The sequence below is a fragment of the Lampris incognitus genome, chromosome 1 (genome assembly GCF_029633865.1).
Source record: "Lampris incognitus isolate fLamInc1 chromosome 1, fLamInc1.hap2, whole genome shotgun sequence".
NCBI classification, from domain to species: Eukaryota; Metazoa; Chordata; class Actinopteri; order Lampriformes; family Lampridae; genus Lampris; species Lampris incognitus.
In genome coordinates, this window is record NC_079211.1 from 115,793,832 (window position 1) to 115,812,853 (window position 19,022).

Consider the following 19,022-nt stretch of genomic DNA (forward strand, 5'->3'; position numbering starts at 1 on the left):
CTCTGTTTAGGACACACTGGCATGCAAATGACCTGTGTTGTGTGCCAAGTCTACCGACAGCACAGGCTAAAAGAAAAATAAAGAAAAAGAAGGGTGTGTCGCCGTGTGGAGCCCCGCCCCCCTGCAGCAGGTTGCTGCGCGGCGCAACAAGGCGCGTCAGAAGAAGTAGTAGAGGGTACTGCCGCGTATCCACACCGCCTTTACGCTTCAGAAGACATAGATATAGAGGGTACTGCCGCGTATCCACACCGCCTTTACGCTTCAGAAGACATAGATATAGAGGGTACTGCCGCATATCCACACCGCCTTTACGCTTCAGAAGAAGCAGAAGTTGAGGGTACTGCCGCGTATCCACACCGCCTTTACGCGTCAGAAGACGTAGAAGTAGAGTACTGCCGCGCATCCACACCAACTTTACGCGTCAGAAGAAGCAGAAGTTGAGGGTACTGCCGCGTATCCACACCACCTTTACGCGTCAGAAGAAGTAGAGGTAGAGGGTACTGCCGCGCACCCACACCACCTTTACGCGTCAGAAGAAGTAGAGGTAGAGGTTGCCGCTGCGCATTCACACCACCTTTACGCACGTGGCGAGGCTCTTTCGGTTACTTGCTTTACCGTGTTGAAGAACGGAGACATAGATTTGAAAGACATTCAGCTATTCTGGCTGAGAGCGGTGGACGTTATCTCAAATCCATACTATGATGACTTTCGGACGAAGTTGTGAATAGGCCTATCTGAATCTCAGCAGGTTGTCCAGCAGGCGGCGGGCTACAGCCTGGACCTCCCTGCCGGGTCTCTTTCTGCAGTGTGCTGTGTGTGTATTTATAGTCCAGTTGCGGGACAGCCTTTCAATTGGGTTTTTGTGCTCACTTTTGACGTTGGCTTTGCTCGGTCTCGGACGAAAATCTCTGGAGTTTGGAAAACATGTGACAGAGCCTCTCAGACACCACCAGAGTAAAAGGTAAGTTTTCCGCCTTTGACAGCAGTCTGTTTTGTCTTCTAAATTTACTCTTGAAACTAGAAGAGGCAACATGTTCTGGATGTGTGCTTGCTTTGTGAGTCAGGGGTCAGTCTAAGAGGGGCTTACAGACTTGTGTTTTGTTGATTATCTGTAAATTATATGTTTACATTCTCTTTTTTATGACATGGTTAATTTCCGCATTTTCTGCAGGTCTGCTTACATGCACTGGTAGGCCTACACCTACTGCTGTGTGTTGTTGTTGTTATTATTGTTATTGTTATTGTGTATTTGAGCCTGCAGAACAAGCATTTTGTTGTTAGCAGCTTCTACTCTTCACTGTTATTCTCCATTCAACAAATAAACGTTAATTTTAATTAAATTACTTGAGACATCATCAGTCCTCTGCTCTTGAAGAAATTCCAAACACCTTCGGCATTTTGTTTCTTGCAAAAAAAGTTAAGTATCTCACAAAGTATAAGGAGGAAATGAAAACAAATAAGCTGAAAATCCTGAACATTTTAAACAGCGCTGTGATATTCATATATCAACTTGACTAGTTTAGTACCAGAAAGGTTATAAGTAGTGTGCCTGTAGCTCCTCCACACGTGGGTTGGCTGACAGCATAGACAGGTACATGACCAAGTACATAGCCAGGTACATGGCCAGGTACAAAGCCAGGTACACGGACAGGTACATAGCCAGGTACATGGCCAGGTACACAGCCAGGTACAAGGACAGGTACATGGCCAAATACATGACCAGGTAAATGGCCAGGTACAGCCAGGTACAAGGACAGGTACATGGCCAGGTACACGACCAGGTACATGGCCAGGTACACAGCCAGGTACACGGACAGGTACATAGCCAGGTACATGGCCAGGTACACAGCCAGGTACAAGGACAGGTACATGGCCAAATACATGACCAGGTACATAGCCAGGTACATGACCATGCACATGACCAGGTACAATGCCAGGTGCGTGGCCAGGTACATGACCAAGTAAATGGCCATGTACAGCCAGGTGCATGGACAGGTACATAGCCAGGTACATGACCAGGTACAGCCAGGTGCATAGCCAGGTACGTGACCAGGTAGGACATGACCAGGTACGTGGCCAGGTATATGGACAAGTACATGACCAGGTATGTGGCCAGGTATATGGACAGGTACATAACCAGGTACATGAACAGGTACATGGACAGGTCATGACCTTGTATATGGACAGGTACATGGACAGGTACATGACCAGGTATATGGACAGGTACATGGCCAGGTATATGGATGCTAGATGGCTGCTAGATGGTGATTAGTGGCAGCTAAATGCTTGTATATTATTTGCACATTTGAATATAGATATTTAACCAAGTATACTTTCTGTGTATGCCCCAGGTTTTTAACTTTTTCAGTTTCATTCCTATTTATTTGTTGCTCTACTTCTTTTTGTTGCAGTTTCAGGGTTTGCCAATAAGCATTTCACTGCTCATTGTATTTGTATGTGAAGTGAGTGACAAGTAAAGCTGGCTTTCTGAGACAAGTCCTCCAACCCTTACGACCACACAGGTCGTTTGTCCTCCAATATGACCCACAGGAGCGTTTCGTAAATTAGCGCCCCTACCGGCGGCAGGAGATATGCCACAGATACTTTTCGCCCCCGTGCGTTGTGGGTTTTTAAAACAATGTGAGAACAATAGAATATGTAGTCTGTGTGCTTTTGTGTTGTTTCGCCATCTAGTTGGTAACTAAGATTGCTATCGGCAGTATGTTTACCTATGAATGACGTCACAAGAGCTCATTTAACGTTAGCCAAAAGTTAGCAAGTCTAACGTGGACACTATAACCGCTGTGTGACATTAAACTTTGCTTTTAGTAATATTCGTTCTCGCGATATCTTATGGAAGGAGACGCTTATTGTTACAGGGAAGTCACGTGTTATAATTATGGAGTACCGCGAGGAAGTAGCTTAAAACGTAACTACAGGTCGTAATAAGCTGCTTGTACAAACCACCTACGGGGTCGGGTTTTTTTTTTGGGGGGGGGGGGACAGTCTCTTCTGAGAGCATTGTGCTTTAGCACTTTACGTATTTCCAGTGGAAATGGAAACTGAAGCTGAGACGTGGGGTGTGCGGTGTTGAGAGGTGGGCAGGAGGGGGCATTGCGAGTGACAAATAACAGATGACAGCCCAGCGAGAAGTAGAAGATAAGGACGGAGGACTCATATTCTACAATTGAATCCAGGCTGTTTTCCAGCCACGGGTCAGGCTGGTGACGGCTGACAGCTGCGTTGCTGAAGCGAGAGGGAGTCAACCTCACTGACCAGTAAACGAATGACTGCTGATGATAAAATGAGTATAGTTTTAATCGAAACTATCACCAGAATACACACATTACAATGTTTAGCACGCAACCAGTCTGTGTCGTGTAGCCCACACAACACTTGCTGTAACCCAAGTCAGGCCCGGCTTATGACATTTGGGCCACGTCCGGCCCACACAACAGTTGCCAGTGCCGTAACTGAACCAAAAGTGCCCCAGAATGGGCCCAAATGTGTCTGCTGTCTGTGTGTGTGCATGACACAACATTCAGGGGTTAAAGCTGTGTGCATGGCTGAAAAGAAGAAAAAACCGGGTTTGACTCCATGCGCCAAAACCAGTGGAAGTCCAAGTTAGAATGTGGTGTGGTATGATGGGCTTTTCACCCTGCAAGAATCCACCGAGGGAGAGTCACAAGGAAAAAAAACTGTTTAAACAGTAAATAAGCAATAAATCACAAAGGGAGTAGAGGCGGTGCTGCACTGCTGCCTGTGTTGAGGCTGTCAGATGGACGAATGGCGGACTGTCTCTACATACCTTACATTTAACATGTGTACAGTCAGAAGTTACTGTAACAACGCTTCTTTTTTGTAAAGCGCTAATATAATGCATTACTTTTTACATGTGTGTAATAAATGTTACTACTGCTACTACTACTACTACCACCACTATTATTACTACTACTACTACAACCTCCACTGTTACTACTACTATTACTACTACTACTACAACAATGCAATGTACTGGGAATTAAAAGTTTATACAATGAGGAATACCCATTCTTGAAGCAGTACTGCAACACCTCACACTTCAACACACAAACAGTACACAAACAGCACACACTCTCGTACTGGAAAACGCTCAGAGCACATTAGTGATCTGAGGCAGTAGTTAGTAGTGAGCCTTTCTGTTTTTCAAGTACTTGTTCTTTGACATTTCTCAACTTTTTGTTTCCACGGCTGGTTGTTTGCCCATAATAAAATAAATGTACTGCCTCAGTTCTGCACTGGAACTTGATTGATTGACAACTTTGCTCTCAGAAAAACCTCTTGTTCCACCCATCAGCTCCATTCAAACGTAAGCCACAAACGGCATCATATGATCACGTCACATCACATCACATACAGCTGTCGCACAGTGGTATGGTATGAGTGGAGGTGGACAGTGGTGTGGTACGGTATGAGTGGATGTGGACAGTGATGTGGTACGGTATGAGTGGAGGTGGACAGTGGTATGGTATGAGTGGATGTGGACAGCGGTATGGTATGAGTGGATGTGGACAGTGGTGTGGTATGAGTGGATGTGCACAGTGGTATGGTATGAGTGGATGTGGACAGCGGTATGGTATGAGTGGATGTGGACAGCGGTGTGGTATGAGTGGATGTGGACAGTGGTATGGTATGAGTGGATGTGGACAGTGGTGTGGTATGAGTGGAGGTGGACAGTGGTGTGGTATGAGTGGATGTGGACAGTGGTATGTATGAGTGGATGTGGACAGTGGTATGTATGAGTGGATGTGGACAGTGGTGTGGTATGAGTGGAGGTGGACAGTGGTATGGTATGAGTGGATGTGGACAGTGGGATGGTATGAGTGGAGGTGGACAGTGGTGTGGTATGAGTGGATGTGGACAGTGGTGTGGTATGAGTGGAGGTGGACAGTGGGATGGTATGAGTGGATGTGGACAGTGGTGTGGTATGAGTGGATGTGGACAGTGGTATGGTATGAGTGGAGGTGGACAGTGGGATGGTATGAGTGGATGTGGACAGTGGGATGGTATGAGTGGATGTGGACAGTGGGATGGCATGGGTGGATGTGGACAATGGTATGGTATGAGTGGATGTGGACAGTGGGATGGTATGGGTGGATGTGGACAGTAGTACGGTATGAGTGGAGGTGGACAGTGGGATGGGATGAGTGGATGTGGACAGTGGTATGGTATGAGTGGAGGTGGACAGTGGGATGGTATGGGTGGATGTGGACAGTGGTATGGTATGGGTGGAGGTGGACAGTGGGATGGTATGTGTGGATGTGGACAGTGGTATGGTATGTGTGGATGTGGACAGTGGCATGGTATGGGTGGATGTGGACAGTGGGATGGTATGAGTGGAGGTGGACAGTGGTATGGTATGAGTGAATGTGGACAGTGGTGTGGTATGAGTGGATGTGGACAGTGGTGTGGTATGTGCAACGATTTGTAGGAATGTTGGGGATGAATGGTAGTTTTGAAACAGGTCTGTAGTTATATTTAGTAGAGTTGGATCCAGGGCAGTTTTCTATAAAATAGGTTGGACACTCGTCACCTTAAAACCATCAGGAAGACAGCCAGAGGTGAGACAAAGATAAATAAGGGAGAGCAGGCTAGGGCCCAGGGTAGGCAGGACCCCTATAAGGAATTTGGGGGGATTACATTTAAAGGACAAGCGGACAGGTGCATAGGGGGGATACAGTGTGTGTGCAGAGATTGGGGAGAAATCAGACAAGAGAGTTGGACAGTAAACTGATGAATCAGAGGAAATATTAGCAATGTTAAAATTAGAACGAATGTTAAACTTTCACAGACTACTGGGGAGGAGACAGATACAGCAGGATGGCCAGGGTTTACAGACTGATCACTGGCTTTAAACAGGAACATTGGATTGTGGCCTGCAAAGTAGGCAACACTCGCCTCTTTGGTTGAGCATGGACAGCAGTTCTTTCTGACGGAGGAGATGGGTCCTGAGTTTGGACTTCTTCCACCTATGCTCAACTCTTCTGACTTCCCTTTTCAGATTATGACCGTTGTCTTTAATCCAGGGGCAATAGTGGTTTGATGAAAGTGACCTGGTAGTGTAGGGAGGGAGCTGTGATATCTAGTGCAGAAGCACACTCAACATTGAACCGTTCCATTCAAGTATCCATTCCATTCAATTTCCTGGTGTGATTTCTATTGTCATTTCATTAACATTCTTTATTGAAATACAAGCGTGCTTTATCTACTGCAAAAAAAATCGTATCTCTCTCACTTAACAAATATTAATAAACATAACCCCAGATTTCTCTTTGACACTGTATCTAAACTTACTAAAAAGCAGTCGTCCATTAGCTGCTCACCATTCACAGCCCATGAATTTCTAGATTTTTTCGGCAATAAGGTTGATGAGATCTTAAACAAAATTAATTCTTCAACTCCATCTACTCCTGCAGATCCTGTCATACTAAATTCATATCTACACAATGAGTCACCGACAGTTCCAGTTATTACACCTTTTGAGACTATCTCACTTGATACTTTGACTAAGTTCATGTCAGCTTCTAAACCAACTGCTTGCCTACTTGATCCCTTACCAGCAAAACTTTTTAAAGACCTCTGGCCTTTTCTTGGACCTACAATGCTAGACATTGTTAATTTATCACTTATTACTGGCATTGTTCCCAGCAGTTTTAAGACAGCTGTGGTTAAACCTCTACTTAAAAAAACGCACCTTGATCCAGGGTCTATTAATAACTATCGGCCAGTCTCTAATCTTCCATTCTTCTCTAAAGTACTAGAGAAAGTTGTGTATCACAGCTTTTGACCCATATAAAAGAAAACGATCTATATGAACCTTTTCAGTCGGCTTTCAGGCCCTGCCACTCCACTGAAAGTGCTCTGACCAGAGTGGTAAATCATCTTTTACTGGCTATCGACTCTGATTCCACTTCTGTGCTTCTACTACTGGACCTCAGTGCAGCCTTTGACACCATTGATCACTGTATACTTTTAGATATATTAAATTGTAATTTTGGTGTCTCTGGCTTAGCTCTCTCTTGGCTTAAGTCCTACTTATCTGGAAGAACACATTGTGTCTGCTATAATAATATTATATCAAAATTTTCAGACATTAAATATGGTGTGCCTCAGTGCTCAGTTCTTGGCCCTCTACTTTTCTCTCTTTACATTACACCTCTTGGTCAAATTATACGCAGTTATGGAATAAATGTCCATTGCTATGCTGATGATACTCAGTTGTATGTGCCTATCAGGGCTGATGATCATACTCAAATCACTAACTTAGAGGCCTGCTTGGCTACTGTGAAAAACTGGAAGTCACTTAACTTTCTGCTTTTAAATTCAGATAAAACCGAGATGCTAGTCATTGGCTCTGCTAGACACAGACACCAATTTGATCAAGTAACGATAACAATCGCCAACTCTGTGGTTTCACAAAGCGTGGCAGCCAAAAATCTTGGTGTTACGTTTGATCCCAGCCTTTCCTTTGATAAGCACATTAAAGAAATCACCAAGACTGCCTTTTTTCACTTACGTAACATAGCTAAAATTCGGTCTTTTCTCTCCATGGCTGACGCAGAGACTCTAATACATGCATTTGTTTCATCCAGACTTTCTCAGGTCTGCCACATGCTAGTACTAAAAGTCTTCAGATGGTTCAGAATGCTGCTGCTAGAATCCTAACTAAAACTAGGAAATTTGACCATATTACACCAATTCTTGCCTCCCTTCACTGGCTTCCTATCCATGTTAGATCAGAATACAAGGTGCTTCTGCTGACTTATAAAATCCTAAATGGGCTTGCCCCATCCTACCTGTCTGATCTCCTTAAACCTTACATGCCATCTCGAGCACTTCGTTCTCAAAATACAGGGCTCCTGTGTGTACCCAAAGTTAAAAAGAAGTCAGCTGGTGGCAGGGCCTTTTCCTATCGGGCTCCATTTTTGTGGAATAACCTGCCTGCTGCCATCAGACAATCAGAGTCTGTTGAGTCCTTTAAACCCAACCTTAAAACTCATCTTTTTGTCTTAGTTTACAATTAGTTGCCTTTAAGTTGAGTGCTTCACAACCTGTACTGGATGGCGGGTTGGTTGTCTGTCTCAATGAATTTACCAACCACTGTTCTGCCGACGAGATTATCAAGTATAGATTATCGAGTATAGATTATGACGAATTGGTGACTTAATTGATTATGGCTAATGACTATTGCAAACTGTTCTCTTCTCTAACATGTCTTTTCTCTCTCTCTGTCAGGCCCTATACAGTTTAGTTTGTTTGGGTTTTGACTTCCTGTTTTAGTTTTGTGGATTCCCTCACTTCCTGTTTGTGTTCATCCTAGGTGTCTTGACTCCGTGTGTTTGATTGTCCATTGTCTTCACCTGTGCCTCATTATCTCCTCCCCTCATGTGTATAAATGCCTGTTTCCCTATTGTGTCTTTGTCAGATTGTCTGCATCACTTTTGAGTAGCTTTCCGGCAGTTTCCTCGTGTTCCGACCCGGTTTTTCCCCTTGAGACCAGTTTAGCCTAGCGTTCTGTTACCTTAGCCTTATCCCACCGTTTGATGGTTTTGACTCTCGCCTGTTTTTTGAACCTACCCTTCTGCCTCGTTTTTTTGTACTTCTGCCTGAGCTGACTGCCTTTTGTGTACCGACCCTGGACTGGTTAATAAACTGCCTCTCCACACCCGTCTGTCTCTGGTCTGCTCTGTGGGTCCCAGTTTGTCTGTCTGAACATGACACTCTCTGAATGATGTCTTCTCCTTTCTCTTTTTCTGTGTTTGAATGGTGTCATGTGAGTCTCTCTTGCATGTATGTGCAGTCGGTTCTCCTCCCAGGTCTCCGTGGTGATGGTGGTCGCCATTTGGATGCTGCCTGCCCTTCCACTCCTCACATAAGTTTTTCTTTTATTACATGATGATGCTGGTCGCATGGCTTGGGTCCTGGACTGCTCTGTTGGCATGTGGACACTGCTTGGCATCCTGTGCATCATGTTCTTCATACATTTTATGTCCATTATAATTCTGTTATCCTCTTTCAATGTTGTATTATGTAAATTGCGTGAACACAACATCCATTGCACGCTGTCCGTCTTGGGAGAGAGATCCCTCCTCTGTTGCTCTCCCTGAGGTTTCTTCCTAGTTTTTCTCCCTGTTAAAGGGTTTTTTAGGGAGTTTTTCCTTATCCGATGAGAGGGTCTAAGGACAGGATGTTGTGTTGCTGTTAAGCCCACTGAGGCAAATTTGTAATTTGTGATATTGGGCTATACAAATAAAATTGATTTGATTTGATTTGGTACATGTGTTGTTGTTGTTGTATTTTTTTCTTCTTCGTATAGTCCCTGATTCTTCACAAAGGCAGAAACCTCAAATCATGGAAGGACATACTTCTAGAAGAGAAAGAAAAGATTTGATTCTCATGAAAAGTGCATTACAAATGAATTATTATTATTATTGTTAATGTTAAAATTTTGCTAATACTAATAATTTATTATTATTATTTTAATATTATTAATGACTTTTGTGTTCTGTCATTTGTTGATGTCTGCTTGTGTCTTGGAGCCGTTGGATTGATTTCCTGTGTGGCTGCTGTAAAGCAGCCTTGGTAGCCTGTGATAAAATCTTAGCTGAGTATGAAATAGCCCTAAATCGATCTTTGGCCAATCCGCACATTGACACCCCTGTGCAGATCTGCCCCAGCGAGTGGCCAGTGTCCTCTGCAGGACTGAAGAATGAACCATTCTTCACCACCCTGCTGTCCGTTACAGTCAAAGCTTCTTCACTGCAGCCCTCAGTATCACCCGTGTGTGGTAAAAGACCACTGGCAGGGATGTCATTCTTAAATGCTTATTTTAAGACCGTGTCAGGAAGGCTTTAGAAAAAGCCAGTGTAATATTTCAGTGAGTCAGCATCATTGTTAAAGGTGGAAAAACAAACAACAGAAATGTAAAAAACACGAGTTGTGGGATATTTGTAGTACTATAATTTCCCTTGAATTGGAAATGGCACCTTTCATTTAATGTCAATCATTTAATTTAATATCATGTGTAAGTGTAACTATATTTGATGAGTGGTACTCTACACTGTCAATGAGATTTTATAAAAATGCTGTAATTCAACACAATTTCATGTATTATTGTTTGGTTTTCATCCGGTTGCTAGTTTTGAAAACGGAATTGGAATTCTTCCATTTAAAATGTTCATATTTGAACAGTTGCAATTTTTCCGATTTTTCTGCTATATTAATTTTGAACGTTTTAGTTCTGCAGCTTCAATTTCTCTTCAAGCTTCTTCAGTTGGATGCCATGAGCAATTAACTATTCACTGTACTACTTTTTTTTTGATAAATATTTAATCATAAAAAGTAGAATTGTTGTGTACCCAGAGTCAGTGTGCTTCTATAACAATATCTTAGAGATACAAAAGCATTTCTTGCCAATTTAACCAAATATGTAAATGCACTATTTTGATGTTGAGGTCACTAGACTCACTGCTGGACTGTACCTGAACACTTATTGCCGTCATTTTCTTTTCTTCTGCAGAATGAAAATAAGATGTGCCCTCTTACATAGGTTGAGACACAGGTACGTCCTGTTCTCTCTGTCTCTGCTGGCGCTGTGCTTGCTTAAACTGGTCTTCATCAGAATGGCAGTGCGTAACAGCTTCTCCTTTGAGCCTTTTGGAATCACCTCCAACTCCTCCGGAGTCCAGTTCCACAGGTATGACATCAACTGTACTGCCATCTACCATCTGGACCCGGTGGAGATAGGGAAAACTCTGGAGAGGAGAAGGGAAGATGCTGTCAACGTAAATGATCATAGCATTGTTTCTTTGACCTCAGACTGTGAGAGGTTTATCAAGATAAGGGAATACAATACAATACCTGTGTCAAGTGAGGAGCGACAGTTTCCTCTTGCTTACTCTCTAGTGGTGCATAAGAATTCACCTATGGTGGAGCGCATCCTCCGTGCCGTTTATGCACCTCACAACATCTATTGTATTCACTATGACCAGAAGTCTTCTGCAGCATTTATAAAGGCCATGAACAATTTGGCACGTTGTTTGCCAAATCTCTTCATTGCCTCTAAATTGGAGTCTGTGGAATATGCCCACATTACAAGGCTCAATGCTGACCTTAATTGCCTCTCTGATCTGTTGGGGTCAGAGGTCAAGTGGAAGTATGTCATCAATCTGTGTGGCCAGGATTTTCCCCTCAAGACCAACTATGAACTTGTTCTGGAGCTTAAGACGCTCAATGGCCAAAACATGCTGGAGTCGAGCCGTCCCAGCAAACTCAAGAAACAACGCTTCAGCTTCCGGCATGAGCTGAAAAATGTGCCTTACGAGTACCATCGGCTGCCTGTGAAAACTACACAAGCCAAAGATGCAGCTCCGCATGGTATTGAGATATTCATCGGCAGTGCATACTTTGTCCTGTCATGGGACTTTGTGAACTATGTAACGAACAGCCAGATGGCTAAAGACTTCCTGGCATGGTCTGCTGACACATATTCACCTGATGAACACTTTTGGGCCTCCTTGGTGCGTGTACCAGGGGTGCCAGGCCACATTCCCAAGTCCCACCCTGATATTACAGATCTGAAGAGCAAGACACGACTGGTCAAGTGGAACTATTTAGAAGGAGCCCTGTATCCACCCTGCACTGGAACACACATGCGCAGCGTTTGTATCTACGGAGCTGCGGAGCTCCGCTGGCTCTTGAACTATGGTCACTGGTTTGCAAACAAATTTGACCTCAAAGTGGACCCGATCCTGATTAACTGCTTAGAAGAACAACTGGAGGAAAAACGTAAACACAGAGTAAACATGAAGTTTACGTAAATGTGAAATGTGATTCCAAATGGGATGAGAAAGCATATTCTGTGTATTTAAGACAAAGATGAACAATATCCTGCAGCAGGAAGCCACTCAACCTGCAGCAGAACGTGCTTTACATTTCACCACAAACCTTTAGCTTCAAACAATGTTTAAAGATGTAAAGATATCTGGCTCAGGTTATAGTGAGAAGAAGAGTGGGACAAAATAGTCTGAGATGGGATGTCTGGAAGCGCTTTCCAATGTTTTTGTAAGAAAACAAAACCTTGCATTTCTACCAACTACATATCTGTTCTACTCTTTTTGTTATGATGTCAGAAGAACATCTTTAGTAAAGCTTTATTTCGCTTTTTTCACTATTTTAGTCAAAGTCCAGTCCTTTCTTTATTGGTTCATCACTTTTACTGAGCATATGAAATATAAAGTACATTACCCAAAGTGTATCATCCGCATATGTGCCTATAAGGGCTGATGATCGTACTCAAATGAGTAATTCAGAGGCCTGCTTGGCTGCTGTGAAACCTTGGATGTCACTAAATTTCTTGCTTTTAAATTTGGATAATCTGTTAATTAAATTTGGATAATTCTGAATTTAAATTAAGATAAATTCGGATTTTTGCCCAGTGATGGACTGGTGGCCTGTCCAGGGTGTCTCCCCACCTGCCGCCCAATGACTGCTGGGATAGGCTCCAGCATCTCCGTGACCCTGAGAGCAGGATAAGTGCCTTAGATAAGAGATGGATGGATGAATCACCCAAAGTGTAGTAATGATTAACAGAGCTTGGTTGTCAGTCAGAGATCCAGAGAATAGCCACCCAACTTCGGAGGACATTGTGCAGGACAAAGGAGAAAGAAGGATATTTTTGGGACGGTCTTTGGGAAAGGTGGGTATATTTACTGAACACAAGTGGAAGAGTTACAGGACTCTGCTATCACTACATAAAGAAAGGGAAATAGAATTTCGTCACAGTTGCGTCTTCAGATAGGTTTTACGGTACAGTCCTGGGGATCACGGTTTTAATCTAACCAACTGTAACCTCTGGTGATACTGACCAATGATCATTGTATCTGAGTTACTGTGCTGTGGTGTCAGCACCGACTCCCCATCCCACACACATCCTACCCCCAATGCCACACACAACCTACCCCCAATCCCACACACACATCCTACCCCCAATGCCGTACAGATCCTACCCCCAATCCCCCACACATCCTACCTCCCATCCCACACACATCCTACCCCCAATTCCACACACATCCTACCCCCAATCCCACACCCATCCTACCTCAATCCCACACACATCCTACCCCCAATGCCACACACATCCTATCCCAAATCCAACACACACATCATACCGCCAATCCCACACAAATCCTACCCCCATCCCTCACACATCCTACCCCCAATCCCACACACATCCTACCCCAATCCCACACACATCCTACCCCTAATCCCACACACAACCTACCCCCAATCCCACACATATTTTACCCCCAATCCCTCACACATCCTACCCCCAATCCCGCACACATCCTACCCCCAATCCCACACACATCCTACCCACAATCCCGCACACATCCTATGCCCAATCCCACACACATTCTACCCCAATCCAACACACATCCTAACCCCAATCCCACACACATCCTACCCCTAATCCCACACACATCCTATCCCCAATCCCACACACCCTACTCCCAATCCTACACACATCCTACCCCCAATCCCTCCCACATCCCCCCCAATCCCTCCCACATTTTACCCCCAATCCCACACACAACCTACCCCTAATCCCGCACACATCCTACCCGCAATCCCACATACATTTTACCCCCGATCCCACACAAACCCTACTCCAAATCCTACACATATCCTACCCCCAATTCCACACACATCCTACCCCCAATCCCACACGCATCCTACCTCAATCCCACACACATCCTATCCCCAATGCCACACACATCCTACCCCCAATCCCACACAAATCCTACCCCCATCCCTCACACATTTTACCCCAATCCCACACACATCCTACCCCCAATCCCACACAAATCCTACCCCCATCCCTCACACATTTTACCCCAATCCCACACACATCCTACCTCCAATCCCACACACATCCTACCCACAATCCCAAACACATCCTACCCCCAATCTTACACACATCCTACTCCCAATCCCACACACATCCTACCCACAATCCCACACACATTTTACCCCCAATCCCACACACCCTACTCCCAATCCTACACACATCCTACCCCCAATCCCATACACATCCTACCCCAATCCCACACACACACCCTACTCCCAATCCCGCACACATCCTATCCCCAATCCCACACACATTTTACCCCCAATCCCACACACCCTATTCCCAATCCTACACACATCCTACCCCCAATCCCTCCCACATCCTATCCCCCATCCCTCACACATCCTACCCCCAATCCCACACACATCCTACCCCCAATCCCACACACATTTTACCCCCAATCCCACACACCCTACTCCCAATCCTACACACATCCTACCCCCAATCCCTCCCACATCCTACCCCCAATCCCACAAACATCCTACCCACAATCCCACACACATTTTACCCCCAATCCCATACACATACTACCCCAATCCCACACACACATCCTACCCCCAATCCCACACACATCCTACCCCCAATCCAACACACATCCTACCCCAATCCCGCACACATCCTACCCCCAATCCTGCACACTTCCTACCTCCAATCCCACACACATCCTACCGCCAATCCCACACACATCCTACCCCTAATCCCGCGCACATCCTATCCCCAATCCCGCACACATCCTACCCCCAATCCCGCACACATCCTACCCCCAATGCCACACATATCCTACTCCCAATCACACACACACACACACACACACACACACACACACACATCCTACCCCCAATCACACACACATGTTGAACCCGAGTACCTGCTGGTACGAGCATGGCCATGTCTGCTTTTGAGTCTCAATCACTTTGCTTCTTTAAACTCACCACCTACCTTATTTTCCCAATTTTTCTACTATGTTAAAGACATAAAACACTTTGCATCATGTCATTCCTCACCTGAAACGACCAACCCACCAGTAGTCATTCGAATGCACGTGAACAATTACAAAGGTCTTGATTCATGGTTTAGCTCAGCGGTGGCTAACCATGTGCCATGGAGAGCCACGTGTATACAGGTTTTCATTCTTCCTCTTTGGTTGAAGGGTTGCTAATCAGTGAAATCTCCTGATGTGGAATCCGGCTGGAATGAAAACCTGCATACACATGGCTCTCCATAGCACATGGTTAGCCACCCCTGGTTTAGCTATTGTCTTAAAGATGCAAATGATACAAAATATCAAGAAAGACATTTGTTTGCAGGTAAATCATCAATAATGAAGTTAAAGCTGCATTTATATGTAAAATATTACATTTTAATTGTTATTGGTGTTAAAAAATATCACCCCAAGCCCTAATGTAAATAAAAAAAACAACTTTGTCACATGGATTTGCCAATTTACCTTTTTTTTTTTTATTGCTGAGCATGTCCAGTTCTTTTCTGCGAAGTCTTAAGAGGGGGTCCATATTTTATGTATTCATGAAATAGCATTTATCTGATGTGTATGTTATTGAAATCAATTAGTTTGATTTTGTTGGTTATACATAAAACATGACGTCAGTGTTGGAAGCCATGATCCATGATTGTGTTCTTGTCACTGAAGCGACAGGAAACAGAATTAAAACAGTGTGCAGCTTCGTCTGACACCATTTGGTGGAAATTCCCTTATGCAGCTTTAAGAATTTACAATCAATCAAGATAATTTTATTGGCGTTGACAAATTTACCTTTTTTAAACTTTAGATGGGAAGGCTTCCCAGTCCCTACAAGGAATAATGCTTTTAGTGCCTATAATAAAAATAATAATAATAATAATAAATTACTTAATTAATTAAATAATTAGTGATAATGTCACCTACTAACCTAATATTATACACGGTGGGATTCCACCTCGTGGGTTCAGATAATACCATCCTAAACAAGGGAGACCTGAATTGACAGCCGTGTATACTTTGATCGGCCTCTTGAATTCTGTTCATCTCGTATACACAGTTGTCACCTGATCAAGCTTAAGATAAATTATCCTCTTTTGTAAAAATGTTGTTCCCCACTCTCTGAGTGTTCAGCAGGGATGCACGATCGATGACGTGACGTCATCGGTCTCAGCCAATAAAGACTTTAAAATGAAATATTGGCATCGGCCCGGCATGCCGATATGACAGGCTGATAAGATTACCCTTTAATTACGCACCCACGATGCGAACTGTTGACCAGGCACTGACACGGCGTTGTGTTGTGTTGTTGTGTTGTGTTGTGTCGTGTTGTGTTGTTGTTGCGTGTGGTTGCATGCCCCCTGCTGTGTTTTCTGAGGAGTTTTGTGAGATTTCAAGTAGGCTACGTTGGAAAGTGGGCAAGTTAAATGGTAAATGCTTTACCTGGTGCCGAACTGATCAACTGTACCAGTTTAACTTCTGGATCATGGATACACATCAGCTTGATTTGGTATTTTAATGTGAAATTGAAAAAACAAAACCCAAAGGTTGCACCGCTACGTCGCATTTCCTCCGGTGCAATGAGGTACTTCTCGTAGCCATTTTTAACAAAGTTCTCGGTAGTGTTTACTTGTTTACCACGCGGCTACACATAGAGGGAATAAATAGATCAGCCGTGTAAGACTAGGCGCGCGATGCCCGCGTGGGTGTGCACGCGCATGGTCAGTGCAGCAGATCCCGTTCAGTCCACTAGAGGAGACACTTCATGTCCTCTGCAATAAGGTGGAAAACAATATGCATATATCAGTTCCGACATCGGCAATCAGCCAAACTGAGTTAGAAAATATCGGCTATTGACAAAAGTCCATTATGGTGCATCCCCGGGGTAATACTTCCCCAGCATGCAACACTACCTGTGAATACCCTCACCACTGTCTTCATCCCTTTAGAGTGAGACGGAAGGATGATAGACCAGATAATGACCCCCTGCTACCCTAGCAGCAAGCATTTATTTTCCACACCCACCAAGTCCAAGTCAGAGTTGCAAGTGGCTTGAGCCCGTCTCAGCAGACGTTTGGCAGGGGGACACCTTGGACAGATCAGGAGTTCATCTCAGGGCCCACATACGTAGTCACTCACAGTTTTAATTCATAAGATCAGGTTAGAACGTTAATTAAAGGTGCTACGCGTAATTCTCCTTGAATCCTTACTCTTCTGTTCAACAATATGCATAACTCAGATTCAGAGAACTTTAGTGTCCATCACAAAACATGACGGAAAGTTGTCTTAGAGGTGGTTCATAAAAGGACACAAGCTGACATTTCACCAAAAACCGTAAGCACACATGAGGTTGAAAACTTACATCATAAGGACTCAAAAATGAATAAATAAAAAAAAAGTTAAATAAAAAGAGTTAATGTGTTGAAGTGCAAAATAAATAACAAATCAAAGCAAGCAAGTTAAGCGAATTCGAATAGCGAGGTAGCAGGTACACAGGACATTCAGCATGACTGAACATCCTCAGTGGAGGAATCTGACACAGAAGGGGCAGGACAAACCCAAGACCCTCTTGCTGCGAGACAACAATGCCGCCTCATAAAAAATGCAGGAGTCGCTATGGGAAAGGGGTGTTTTCCTCAGCAGGTGCAATCCGCTACCCTCTGCGATCTTGTTGACAACTGCACTGCTCAATGTGACTCTTCTCTGCTGCACCTAAATGCACATCCAAAAAGCGCTGGACTACAATCACACTTTCATCTCTTGGTCTACTCCAGGCTTGGTTCCAAAGTGATGGATTCATCATCCATCTGATACAGCACAACAAATGTGCACAGGGAGGCCAGGACCACATCTGCAGAGATAAACTGCCTCTTACCCCCATTCCAGCCCAGGGCTCTTTCTTTTTACAGCAAGTCGACATCGACACATTCTGCCTGTCTTTTTTGTGAAACTTCAAAACAGTTGTGTTTTAATTGTAAATAAAAAAAACACACAAAATGATGCGAATAAGGGAAAACTTGAAATAAAAAACCTTTTCACCCATCCATGAAATGGTATACAATACATGTACATTAGCGTATGTCAATATTCCTACTACGACGACTACTACTACTACCACTACTACTACTGCTGCTGCTAGTACTACCACTACTACTACTGCTGCTGCTACTACTACTACCACTACTACTACTGCTGCTGCTGCTACTACTACTACCACTACTACTACTACTGCTGCTGCTACTACTACTACCACTACTACTACTGCTGCTGCTGCTACTACTACTACCACTACTAATACTGCTGCTGCTGCTGGTATTACTACTACTACTGCTGCTGCTGCTACTGCTACTACCACCACCACTACTACTACTACTACTACTACTACTGCTGCTGCTGCTGCTGCTGCTTCTTCTTCTTCTTCTTCTCCTTTTTCTACTTCCTTCTTCTTCCGGCGGCTAAGGGTCGCCACAGTGGATCATCCCTTTCCATCTCTTCCTGTCCTCTGCATCTTCCTCTGTCACACCTGCCACCTGCATGTCCTCCCTCACCACATCCATAAACCTCCTCTTTGGCCTTCCTCTTTTCCTCTTCCCTGGCAGCTCCATATTCAGCATTCTTCTCCCAATATACCCAGCATCTCTCCTCCACACATGTCCAAACCATCTCAATCTTGTCTCTCTTGCTTTGTCTCCAAACCGTCCAACCTGAGCTGTCCTTCTAATACTCGTTCCTAATCCTGTCCTTCTTCATCACTCCCAGTGAAAATCTTATCATCTTCAACTCTGCCACCTCCAGCTCCACCTCCTGTCTTTTCATCAGTGCCAGTGTCTCCAAACCATACAACATAGCTGGTCTCACAACCATCTTGTAAATGTAAACCTTCCCTTTAACTCTTGCTGGTGCCCTTCTGTCACAAAATACTCCTGACACTCTTCTCCACCCACTCCACCCTGCCTGCCCTATCTTCTTCACCTCTTTTTCGCATAAACAGGATGTTTCATTGCGGCCTATTGTTAGTATGATTAACTGAGTGACCTAAAATATCTCTGCCACTATGCTGTTAATAAGGGTGGGGATAACTGCAGTCAGTTGAGAGTG

The 19,022-nt window shown here is 44.3% G+C and overlaps 1 protein-coding gene across 1 annotated transcript; it reads left to right on the forward strand.

Annotated features, from left to right (window-relative positions):
- The first annotated feature begins 942 nt into the window (after window positions 1–942).
- gcnt4a (glucosaminyl (N-acetyl) transferase 4a) lies at window positions 943–12,086 on the forward strand. Its single transcript, XM_056293274.1, has 2 exons — window positions 943–961; window positions 10,559–12,086. The coding sequence occupies exon 2, from the start codon at window positions 10,560–10,562 to the stop codon at window positions 11,856–11,858; it is 1,299 nt and encodes a 432-aa protein (XP_056149249.1). The 5' UTR covers window positions 943–961; window position 10,559; the 3' UTR covers window positions 11,859–12,086.
- Window positions 12,087–19,022: the final 6,936 nt, after the last annotated feature.